A 13,481-nucleotide genomic window follows, 5' to 3' on the forward strand; every position below is an offset into this window, starting at 1 on the left:
CCATGTCCAGAATGCAAATGGAGTACAGAAATAATCCAGCTCCCAGCACTGCAATTCCTTAGAAGTTGCACGAGTAAAATTAAATTATCCTTACCCTACATTTATAGAAGACTCAATGCTTCCTCCTGAGCAATCACCTTGCAAACACACATGCAGTAGGTTCTAGTTTGTATTAATTAGACTAAAGCATTTGTTGGTCTGCATTTTCCATGTACAGGGTTCATTTCAGGACCTTGGTTCCTGGGGATTGCCATACCTTAAAATGACCAAAATAAGTTAAACAGTAAATAAACCCAATTGGATGGTTTTGCCACCAACATGGATTCATGCAGCTTAGTTACCATCAAGTACAAACTAATGTTTTATTATTAAAGATTTTTTTTTTTTTTTAATATATGAAATATTTGCTTAAGGTGAACCCTGTGGAAGATGGCCTTTCCTAATCTGGGTCTTTCTGGATAGTAGGGATCCCACACCTATACAGTAATATTAGAAAAAGAACCCTGCATTCCTCACTATGGTGATTCTACTGTGATTCCTAATTTCCATAATGATAATCATGGCTGTCAAAACCAAAACTAATTATGTTTGCACCAGAGTCTGAACTGTGCATTAGGCAAGTTTAAAATTTATGTCTGATTAAATCATCCAGTGCTCAAGTGTTAAGCCCAAGGGTTGAATAGTATGACTATGCTGCCATGCAGCCTGAGTTTGGTAAACTTAATGGCAGTCCTCAGGGCTGGCAATGAAAGTCAGTTTAAGAAATATCAGTAGCATATTATAGGGATCATTTACAATTGCAGCCACAAGTGCAGTTGAGGACTTGGGCGAATTGACGCTATTCATTAAAGGGACTTGCGGCCAAAAAAGCTTTTTGTACTTCTGTGTATTGGCACCAAGCAATATTGTGCCAACCAATCTCTTCTGATGAATTAAGTGTGCCTATTGAAATAGGGGAATCATGAAGCTACCGCCAACGTACACAACGTTATAACTCCAGGGTTCCCTTATGTACGCTGCATCAAGAGGTACAGCAGCCTTGCAACTAAGGACACATTTTCCTTCGCATTGCATATTAAATTACATTGGAATTGTGGAAAAAAACTCTCTCTCTCTCTCTCTCTATATATATATATATATATATATATACATATATATGTATAAAACTATATATCCCATTGCAAAGGGTTATGAATATAGTAGATTCAATGTCTGCTTTTATTTCCAGTTGCATGCAGCCATGTCCTATATAAAAAGAAAGGGCATATTTGTTTGGAACCTAGAAGCTGCCAAACGCCTAACAGGTAGCTTTGAAGTGCACAAATGCATCCATAAATCACTTTTCCTTTCAGGTACACATACAGTTAAGTAAAACTTGAATGGTCTCATTGTTTGCATCAATCACACTAGCTATGTCTGCTTAATAGCTGCCTTACATTACTCTTCTTGGCATCGTTATGTGAAGTTGTCCAGCATGTTTTGGTCCCAATAATAAGTAGTAATTTAAGGTATAATTCCTAGCCATAATGGGGGTCATTTATCATGGAGTAACTGTCACTCCAGATATGCAGCCAGGTCTGTAATGTGACATAGTTAGTAATGTGGTGCAATGGAGTGGGCTGTACCTGGAGTTTCTGCTGACAAGTGCATGTGCCGGATGTGAAACGCGTGCCACACCAGTCGACTTCTCTCTCCTGCCCTTTCTGTGTTTGCTACTAGCTCTTGAACTGAAACCATTACATGTAACCTTGTACAGTGTGAGGTAGGAGATTTTGAAAGTCATTTTTAAGGAAATCAGTAAACAAATTATATGTGTTGCACATTTTATTATGCTTTAAAGGGATAGTCTATCTGGGCCATTCTTTTTGATTTTTTTTTTACTATGAATTAAGCAGGTGGTGTATTTTCTAAGTTTTCTAAGTTTCCTTTCTAAGATACAGAAAAACTCTATGTTTATATATGGTGAAAATTATGGAACAAAAATAGGTGAAAAAGGTGAGCTGAGGAAGGAATATTCTACTATAAAGCAAGTAAAAAGGAAAGAACAGCCAATATATATATATATATATATATATATACCTACATAAATTTATGATCAAAACTTTGTGACTGTTGTTGAAAATACACACACTTGCATAGATAGTAAAATCTCTCTTTTGTATGCTTGTAGTTAATTTGGCCAAATCATTTGCACTTTCGTATTTGCTTTTATATTTTATTTAGCCTTGGAGTGCTCCACAGCCCCTCTTCCTTATGTATTTTGTATTTTAGCAGAGTTATTCTGAAGGAACTATGACCAAGCTACCATGTGGTTGTAGCACCCCCAACACCTGTCCCCTTAATGGTGGACTTGTGCCTTTAAAAATAGGTTTTAGTCTGGACAATCACTCTTTTTTACAAGCCATGAACGTGGAAGGAAGGTGAAAGCCAGTGAAACCAATGTTTTGGTGTTGGCAACTTCTCCCTTATAAATGGTACTAACATGGGAGTGCATCAAGCCCAATGAGACCAGTACCTTGGTCAGGAAAAACCCATCTCAAATATGCTACCATGCAGGGAGATGCCATCCTATGAAAAAAATTGAGCAAAGGTAAATAGGACCACCAACTAATGGGGTTTACCTTGATGTGGTATTATGGCTTGAAAAACAAGCAGGGGACCAGGGAATGGGTGCTATAATAACAGAATCCAGCACTTACGGGTCTTAATGGGCCAAAACAAAATTAGTTTTTATTTAATGTTTCAACTCAGGTTCCTTAAGTTTATTACATAAAGAAATACATATACTGTAGCAGTTTTAAGTATATCTAAAAGTTCCCACTGACTAATAAAAGAAATGTATAATTATTTTTCCTTTTCTCTAGAGATTCTCTATGGTCTATGGCCCTGACTGCAGTAATTGAATCTATACATTTGAGTCCTAATAAAGTAAAAATATAAACAATCATATTGTTAATAAAGCAATATAAGGTTTCAAAACAGAGATTTCTTGTGGTGATTTAATTGTCCAAACCATTAATAACTCCAATTAGATCAATGGACATGGCACTATTTATACAAATTTTACATAACAATATTTCCCAATATTAATTACACCTCTTCTTACAATGCTGGGTTACAAGTACCTAAATGACTTGGGCATTTGTGTTACAAGCATGTCTTTAGCCTTGTCTCCTAGTATGGTCGTAGGCTGCCTGAAAGTGGCCTGGCACACAAGGTTTCAGAATTTACTAATGACAAGATGTAACCATGTTTTGGAAATGTATTTGTTACATATAATGTCATTTTATTGTTCAGGTACTCATGAACAAGTGAGTTTATTTGACTTGCTTGCAATCATAGAAGCCAAATTGTTCCCATATGTGTTCTGTCACCACTGGCAGGTCACCTGGCACTACAATATCTAAAGACTAGTGATGGGCGTAATAATTTGCCAGACATGGAATTGCATCAAATTTTCGGGTTTCGCTATTGCCAAATAACTAGGCGTCAAAATTCGCCAAGTAAAAATTCACCATGCATCAAAAAAAAATGTTGTGTGCGTCATTTTTTGAATGACATTTTCGCCATTTCGCAAATCTTTTCAAAGATTCAAAATTTTTTCAGTGAAACGGCATAGATTTGCTCATCACTACTAAAGACTTTCTGACATTTATTTCCTTTCATGCTAAATTCTAAATCTTAGGGGCTCATTTACTAACCCACGAATCCGACCCGAATTGAAAAAGTGCCGACTTGAAAACGAACATTTTGCGACTTTTTCGTATGTTTTGCGATTTTTTCGGCGTCTTTACGAATTTTTCGTTACCAATACGATTTTTGCGTAAAAACGCGAGTTTTTCGTAGCCATTACGAAAGTTGCGTAAAATCTGGCGATTTTTCGTAGCGTTAAAACTTGCACAAAAAGTTGCGCTTTTTTCGTAGCGTTAAAACTTACTCGAAACTTTGCACCTTTTAAGTTTTAACGCTACGAAAAAGGCGCAACTTTTCGCGTAAGTTTTAACGCTACGGAAAAAGCGCAAGATTTTACGCAACTTTCGTAAAGGCTACGAAAAACGCGCGTTTTTACGCAAAAATCGTATTGGTAACGAAAAATTCGTAAAGAAGCCGAAAAAATCGCAAAAAATACGAAAAAATCGCAAAATACCGATCATTTTCAAGTCGGAACTTTTCCAATTCGGGTCGGATTCGTGGGTTAGTAAATCAGCCCCTTAGAGTTATTCTATGTTGATGATACCATTAAAGGACAAGAAATGAGAAAATTCACTAAAGAGTGCCAATATGTGAGCCACCCCCCCCAAGAGATTCCTTGCTTTTACTATCCATCCCTCCAGTGGTGCGAATACTCTGCACCGCTGTAGAGGCGTTAGGGGCTGACGAATTGTCAGATTCAGATTTTTAGCCACTTTGAAAAACAAAAAATTCAAGACAAAAAATAAAAATCTAACTGCTTGTAAACACTCCCTTAATGTATTGTATATATTGATAATGGGTAAGTGCAGAGGACCTTTTGTTTCTTACCCCCTATGCAATTTAATGTGAGAAATATCAATTTGTAAACCTGGTAGTATTGAAATTCTTTCCTTTATCATTGTTACTACTCGGAAAAAATATACTAATGCTAAATAAATCTGCCCCCTGTTTGCATCTTGTGTAGTACAAGTCAGGTGAGTTCTATAAATGACAGTAACATGAATCAAATCCATTAAATGTGAAATTGCTTTTAACTCAGGCTTGCTACAGAGAGGTCGGCAATTTATTTTAATATTGAGAGAAGTCAGGAAAATAACTCCATAAAGAAAGAGCTAATGGGTTTATGTAAAACTAATTGTGCATTTTTAATTTTCATTGTGCATGATTTTTTTTCAGAGCTTATAAGAAATATTTAAAACACCCCCTTAGGCTAAAGCATTCCTTTGATGCAATTATATTTATTGCAGTGTGAACAAACATTCTGAATTATGTATCTGTATGATACATTAGCAAATGGATAGACAATGAGGCAGTGCTAAATACTTTCCATAGCCAGATGGTATATGCATTTATAATGACATCTTTTGTACAGGCCAGATCAATAAGGTGAAGAAATGGTCCAAATTGTGTAAGTGGCTTGTGGAGAGGATGTTGTTTTTCTGTTATGTTTGACCTGTAGGCTGTTTGGAACACCTTTGATAATTGTAAAGGGATTCTGTTATGATTTTTATGGTGAAGTTTTTATTACTAAATAACACGATGTACATTGCAAATAATTCATTCTAACATTTGGAATTTAATTCTTAAACCAATATATTTTTTTAATTGTCATATTGGTGTGTAGGTCCATTGTACCTGATTCTGACCTTTCAGAAGGAGCCGGCACAGCACAACAGAACTGCTTTCAGTTAAGCTATTGTTTCTTCTACTCAGAGTCATGGCTGGACTTTGGGTGTTTTTCAATTGAGTGCTTTTCTCATATCTAGCACGAGGTGGGGCATTGGAGCATTTTTAGTAGTGTCAGGGAGCTGTCCTCTTCTAAGCTTCCCATTGTTCTGCTGCTGGGAGGGAAAGGGAAGTGAGGGAATATGAAGAAAGAAATAGAGGGTAAGTTGTGCTGAGAAGATGTATATTAAGAAAAGTGAAAACGAAGAGAGGGGCATGGCATGAGCAGAAGGGATAGGGGATAATTTTACTGGTCAAAGAGGAATTTAAGTGCTAAGCAAGTTATGTCTTGAGTGCTAAGCAATAGTAATGAGCGCTTTTTTTGGCAGACATGGATTTGCTCTAAATTTCTGCGTTTCGCCACTGGTGAATTTTTCAGCAAAAAAATTATTTAGGCACATCAAAAAAAATGGAGTTTTAAAATATGGCTTGACTTTGCCAATGACAACTTCCATTGACTTCTATAGAAACTCGCAAGCTTTTATATGGCAAATTTTTACATTCAAGTTTTCGGGTTTCTTGCACTTAATAAATACCAGACATTCGAGTTCTGGAAACGTAACTCAAATTCGAGTTTTTTAAGCACAAAAAAACCTTAAATTGAGAAAGAAATCAAATTCGACTGTTGATTCACCCTCTTATTTACCAAGTACCTCAGTGAGAGTTCAAATTGCATCAGGCTAAGCTAAGTTTGCCAAGGTAGAGGGACAATTAGCCTTGCATAAACCAAATATTATGATCACATGACCTAGTATTACCATGAACCTCTTCTCAAGCAGAAAATGCCTTTAAGAGTTCTATCTTGAGCCATAATATAACACCACAGGCTGGTGCATTTCTTCTGTAACAAATGCACTGGTCAAGGGTACTTTCCAGAAGGGCAATGTAAGAGATTCCTGGTAGAAGGAAGGAAGTTTGTGACATGGCTGCCAGCCCAGGGTAGAGAGTAAGCAATTTTAGTTGTGAGAAGCACCCAGTGAGTTGGTGTTCCTATCCCTTTTGAGCATATTGTTGTTATTGCTGAATAACTATTAATAAGTTTATATTGATAGGATTATAGAGATTGGTACATAGTATGTAGCTCTGACCTTTACATAAAGAGAGCCTTTACAAAAGGATAAGCAATAAAAAATAATGCTAATAATAAAAATGTAGGGTGTTGCCTGGTAATGAGATGGAATGTTACATTTCAGGTTGGAAGAAGCCATTAGAAAGGTAAAGTGCAAAAATCAAAATATGAAAAAGACCCAAAATGCAAACCTTCTATATAAACACTGGATTCAGGGTGGATGTCCCTTTAAACAGAATAAAGGAATGTTATTTTATGAACCTTAATGTTCCAAAAGGTATTGGGAGCTCTGCGGTACATTTCTCAGAAGTACTGCCATTTGTGCCATTGTCTTTTTCCCATTAGTTGTTACACTGATGCATTTTCTATTAATTTCTTTTTCTTCTTAATGGCAAATTTGCTGCATTTGAAAGTCATCTTCTATTTTAGACATGCAGTTTCATCTGTTCTCCAGCCTGACATACAGCAGATGTTTTATAGATGTGTGATCATGAATGTAAAAATGCATAATTATTCACGTACTTGAAAGATTTAAAAGCTTCATGTGGAATAGCTTTTGTAATGTTGTCAAATTTTAACCTATTTCTGAAACGCTTATTTCTAAGAATAGAAGTGCTAAGTTAAGTCAGTGGCAGCAGGTGTTAAGACTCTTTGGTATATGCATTTCTTTTCCTTGAAGACACATATTTTTCACCTTTTGTCAAGAGGAATTGTGTTAAGGAGGGTATTAGGGATGAGAGAATTGTTTCGTCTGAGTTTAGAGTGAAATTTGTGTTTTCACCAGCAGCGAATATTTTTGCAAATCTAGTTTTGTTTTGCTGGGAAAAATTGGGGTTTTTTTGCACAGAGAAAAAGAGTTTTGTTATGCATATTGTTTATCCAGGAATTATTAGAATTTATCCAAGTATTTTTGTTAATTGTGTTAAATAAACACAATTTTTGTGCCAAGAATGAAGCGCCCATTAACATCAATGAATTTGATGCAATAAAAAGCGTGGAGTAGACTTCCTATTGACCCCAATGCATATGGTGCTACACTACATTGTATTACACTATAATACTGTAATTATTACATACTTAGCAGAGTAAACATTTTAAACATTTGTAACTTTACTACATCCAGAAAGCAACCAAAACCTAGTAAATATGCAATGCACACATTGTTGCTGATATAGAGTGTGCTAAGAAAGGTACTAGTCCAGTTACCCATTAGACCAATACTTATACCAGTGACAAGTTGGTGTGTTCTGGGGCTCTATAACATCATTACATGACTGCCCTGACACAATGATGCCACTATGGACTACTCACAATGCAATGATGCACAAATATTGCAGTAAAACGGGCATAGTGGAGGAGGGGAGTGTTAGGAAGCAGGGGCCAATTCAGACTACTGGGGCCCACTGGTCTTAATGTTGGATTAGAGACAAGGCATAAGCAGGAGTAAGCAGATATGAGACAAAAGCTGGTGCTGACTGTACAGGTAGTTATTAAGGGTAGTTATTAATGGGCAGGTATTAGCAAGAGTTTACAGCATGGCAGAGAAGGGTAAACAGGAACTATGGTGAAAATGAAAATGTAAGCTTTGTTTCACGGAAATATGAAACTTTTGAAATATAATCAATTGTCTCTCTGCATTCTTTCTTTATACTATATTTCTTTATACTATATTTCTTAATACATCATTGTAGGGGGGCCAGTTACTTTGAATGAATGAGCTCCAATACTTCTTCTAGACAAAGTATGCAACCACCACAAATGATGTATTAGACATAAGTGTCCATATAAACCTGTCTTCACCTACTGCATGAAGAGAGACAGATGGTGATGTGGGAGAGTGAAGAGTAACTTATAATTGGACAGAAATCTGGCTGAAGGATATATTACAAATAGGTAGTAAACTGAACATTTTCTAATTGGGCCAGTCTTATTAGTGGAGTACAGCAGGAGTCAGCCCTTGGTCCTTTGCTTCTTAACTTGTTTATTAATGACCTGGAGGTGGGCATAGAGAGTACTGCTTCTATTTTTGCCGACGACACTAAATTGTGCAAAACTATAAGTTCCATGCAGGATGCTGCCGCTTTGCAGAGCGATTTGACAAAATTGGAAAACTGGGCAGCAAAATGCAAAAAAATGAGGTTGACAAGTGCAAAGTTTTGAACTTAGGTAGAAATAATATAAACACAAGTTATATACGAAATCATAGTGTAGCCTTAATTGAGAAGGATCTGGGGATTTTTGTAGATAACACGTTGCCTAATTTAAGACAGTGTCATTCTGTGGCTACTACAGCAAATAAAGGCTGTCTGTATAAAAAAGGGCATTGACTCAAGGGATGAGAACATAATTTTGCCTCTTTATAGGTCCCTGGTAAGGCCTCACCTTGAGTATGTGGTGCAGTTTTGGGCTCCAGTCCTTAAGAAGGATATTAATGAGCTGGAGAGAGTGCAGAGACTGCAACTAAACTGGTAAAGGGGATGGAAGATTTAAACTATGAGGTTAGGCTGTCACGGTTGGGGTTTTTTTCTCTGGAAAATTTGCGCTTGCGAGGGGACATGATTACTCTGTACAAGTACATTAGAGGGGATTATAGGCAGATGGGGGATGTTTTATCTTTACCATAAAAATGATCAGCACACCAGAGGCCCCCCCTTTAGATTAGAGGAACGGAGCTTCCATACGAAGCAGTGTAGGTGGTTTGTCACGGTGAGGGCAGTGAGGCTGGGGAATGCCCTTCCTAGTGATGTTGTAATGGCAGATTCTGTTAAAGGAACAGTAACACCAAAAAATGAAATAGCTTTAAAGTAATAAAAATATAATGCACTGTTGCCCTGCACTGGTAAAACTGGTGTGTTTGCTACAGTAACACTACTATAATTTATATAATAAGCTGCTGTGTAGCCACGGGGGCAGCCATTCAAGCTGGAAAAAAGGAGAAAAGGCACAGGTTACATAGCAGATAACAGATAAGTTCTGTAGAATACAATAGTGTTTTATCTGTTATCTGCTATGTGCCTGTGCCTTTTCTCCTTTGAATGGCTGCCTCCATGGCTACATAGCAGCTTATTTATATAAATTATAGTAGACTTTCTGAAGTAAACACACAACTTTTACCAGTGCAGGGCAGCAGCACATTATATTTTAGTTACTTTTATACACTTTCATTTTTTGGTGTTACTGTTCCTTTAATGCCTATAAGTGGGGCCTGGATGAGCATAGTATCCAAGGCTATTGTGATACTAATATCTACAGTTAGTATTGATGTTGGTATATAGGGTTTATGAATGTGAGTATATAGATAGTCAGGTTTTTGTTTGTGCTAGGTTTACTTGGAAGGATTGAACTTGATGGTCTTTTTTCAACCCTATGTAACTTTATAACTTGGTTATTTCAGAAACAGTAAAGACATTTTTAATTGATTTAATTTATAAAGTTTTTTATTCCAGTCAGATGAAACTTATATAAAATATTCATTTTTACGATAGATCCCTTTTAAAAATGTTAAAATCCAAAGGTCAGTACTAGGAGGTGGTTGACAGCAGTGTGGATAGGGTGATCTGCAGAGTGTCCTGATGAAGAGATAGAATGATCAGCTGGGTGGTCTGACGAATGGGCATACAACATTTATAAGTCCAAAACATAAATTCACTCTGGAAAACCAAATCATATTCTCATCTCATTTTATTCATTGTACAGTGAACAACATGTTTTGGATCCAAAGATCCTTTATCAGGTGCTTAATGAACAGTGCATATAAGCCAACAGGGAACAGTGCATTCCTAAGTAATAAATGTTCATAGCTGCACTTCAACAGCAGTGTCTATAAATGATAAAACTGGACATAGAAAGAATTTATGAAAACACATACATTAAATTAGATATGCTGATATATAGAAAGGGGAAAATAACCACTTTATCCCCACGTCATAGATAAAGGATGTTTTTATATGAAGCATGGAACAGTTAATCCATCTTCCCAAAGTGTTATTCTTGCTGTTATTTAAGTCTTTTTGAAATACAATAAGGTCTTATATATATATATATATTATATATGGACAGCAGTGCCACAAGGTAGTCATCTCTTTTAGGTGCTATTGAGCCAAACCAACCTTAGCATTTAAAAACTTCCAAGTCTCACAGTGGCAGCTGGATGACCCTGTTATTTAAATTATACCTTTCCAGGCCCATGATGCACTGTAAATGTATGTATTTATGTATGTATAACTTTATTTATAAAGCGCCACAAGGGTATGCAGCGCTGTACAGTCTTACAGAATACAAAATTACACACAGGGAGGGCGAGTGATATAATAAATAAATACAATAAATACATATATGTATATATATACTGTATATATAAGTGCCATGTGGTATGAGACACAGTAGGAAGGAGGTCCCTGCCCCGTAGAGCTTACAATCTAAGTGATTGGGTAACATACAGGCACAAACTGGAAGGTAAGAGTGCACTAGGTATGGGCATTTGCCCTTAAGCGCAGGACTGGGCAGACTGGCGTTCACAACAGGTGACAACTTGAGAGAATAAAACTCTTAACTTAAACTATTTAAGTTGACAGAAAGTACTAATAGATATCCAACATGTATTTACATATATTGTCCATATGTCTGCATTGTAAAAGTTTTGGAGAGAAATAACTTGAATGTCAATGCAAATACATACATTTATATTTTTTGGGGAGTTACTGATTAAATAACAAATAATCATCACTTTCTGATAAAAATATACTTTTCTAGTAGTATATGACTAATTGCCAATACTAAGGGCCGCCTCCTGGGATCATAGGGTTCACGGTGCACACAAACAAACCAAGGGCACACATACATGCTAGGCCACATCAGCCAATTAATGGACAAAGTTCTGTATTTTACTCCCACACTTCTTCCTGTTACAGTTAGAGCGGCATTATTTCCTGTCATGTGATCTCTGAGGGAGCACAATGCCCATCACTAAATGGTAACTCAAGAAAAAATATGTAAACTTTCTGGTTTGCTCCTTGCCCTGTACTTTTGTAAACCCCTCGACTCTGCATCATCTCTAAAAATAAGAAACAATTAGTATCCACCTTTGAACACTGATATGCTGTTGTTTTATCACCCCCCAATAAGTTATTTAGGAAAATATTAGCTATATGATAACATATCAACACCCAAAATCTTATCCAAATCAAACACAGTGATACATTATCATCAATTCACACTACGCAACTAAATAAACTAACACAGCAGCAGCCACAGATATATATAAGCTGCAGATGAAAGAGAAAATACGTTATTTGCAGTTTTTTTTAGAAGTGAAAGCATTTTAACCTACTTTATAATATTTCAGCAAAACAAAAATACAGAGAAGAGAAATGCCACCTCAGCTCTGGAAATACTTGTTTTCCTTATTGATTGTGACTTGAGATAAGCAGTAAATGTTGCCTTGCTTCTTCTTTAGGAGTAAATTTATTTTGAGAGGCTCTATGAGTCTTGTTGTGATACATAATAATAGCCATTGTTCTGTTTATATACTATATAGTGTTTTGCTCTTTTGCTGACTGAACTACTAAGCATTGCTAGGGCTGCTCAGGATCAATGCAGTTCTGATGTAGCAATCTTTTTATATTATAAATATGTTAAAATAAAAATATATATATTGCATATACAAGCTCATATGTAAAACCCAGCTTCGTCTAAATAAAAATAAAAAAAATAAAAACACACAGGGGCACATTCATCAAAGTACAATTGTTTCCAAATACAAAAGACTCATTTTTTTTAATATTGTTTGTATTTTTTGAGACTTTTTTGTACTTTGCAACAATTTGAAATGACTTTCCTTGGGCCAAGTTGGAACTGCAGAGAGCCATTGAGTCCTATGGGAGGCTTCCAAAATCATGCACAGAAGGATCAAAGTCAGAAAGGTTTTTCCGCCGTTAACGATCGTTCGGATATGAAAATTTTGTGACTTTCGGATCGCCATTACAATATTATCGTGACTATTACGATTTTTTGCAAGCATTTTCGTGACATTTCCAATCATTAGAAATTATCGTATTTTATCCGAATTTTTCCCATTTCGGGATTCGAACTCGTAATTTGATAAATCTGTCCCATAGTATTAAAGTTTAATATGGAAAAGATTGAAGGTGTCATTTATTTACCGCAAATGCAATTGCAATTGAGCAACGTTTTCAAAAAATCCAAAAGGTAATTGTGCACAAAGCTACTCCTTGCACCACATAGTTGAGTTCAGTGCCACTGAAATTGTTCCGCCTCCTGATACAAATTTTCCGCAAGTGCTTTAAAGGTGGTGGAGGCGGCTTCAGAATTTCCACAGCAACCTGCATCAATTTCAGCCTTAAGCATTTAGAGTGCACATAATTTTGACACTGAGTTTCTGAAGGTACGGCATCTAAACTTCACATGCACACAATGACCCCTGTAAAGTTCTACTGGCTTAATCTGATTTAATATAAAAATCACATGGCAGGCAAAAAAACAAGCACCAACAGCACCTTTTGTTGCAAGTTTGGGCTCCAGAATAATGGATATATAATGTTGACTGCATATGGCAACTCTGGATTCATGAGAAGCAGGCTGGAGGTGGTATGTAGGTGTCCTCGTAGACACCCCTAGCTTACACATATTTTAGACATGCAAGCTGCGTTTTCCCAAGAATTCTAAGGTCATTGTGGTTGCAAAGGGGAGATGCTTTAGACACATACTACAATTGTGCAGAAGTCTGCCTGCCATAATTTTTCATGTTCACCATGCAAGTGACATCTGCATCCAGTTCTTTAGACACAAGTGCCTATTGACGAGAGGTATGAAGGGAGCCCTGGAGCTATTACCTGGACAGGAGGTGGCGGTAGCTCTGGGGTGTATCAATAGGTGCAGCAGCATTCAATTTGGAACAGAAGACAGAAATGACTGAGCCGTGAAGAGTGCAACTATATGGAAGTGCAAGGACTACATTTTGATGCAAGCACCCTTA

The 13,481-nt window shown here is 36.6% G+C and overlaps 1 protein-coding gene across 4 annotated transcripts in view; it reads right to left on the reverse strand.

The window, feature by feature from the left end:
• The window catches only part of sts (steroid sulfatase), a 106,714-nt gene that overhangs the window by 16,800 nt on the left and 76,433 nt on the right, over window positions 1-13,481 (reverse strand). Inside the window, exon 10 of one of the 4 annotated variants that reach the window (XM_031896684.1) lies at window positions 9,954-10,056. The exons of the other annotated variants lie outside the window; for them this stretch is intronic. Coding sequence (XP_031752544.1) covers window positions 9,989-10,056 — 68 coding nt within the window. The 3' untranslated portion in view covers window positions 9,954-9,988. Of the gene's footprint in view, window positions 1-9,953; window positions 10,057-13,481 lie in introns of those variants that run through there. 4 annotated transcript variants of the gene reach the window in all.

The sequence above is a fragment of the Xenopus tropicalis genome, chromosome 2 (genome assembly GCF_000004195.4).
Source record: "Xenopus tropicalis strain Nigerian chromosome 2, UCB_Xtro_10.0, whole genome shotgun sequence".
NCBI classification, from domain to species: Eukaryota; Metazoa; Chordata; class Amphibia; order Anura; family Pipidae; genus Xenopus; species Xenopus tropicalis.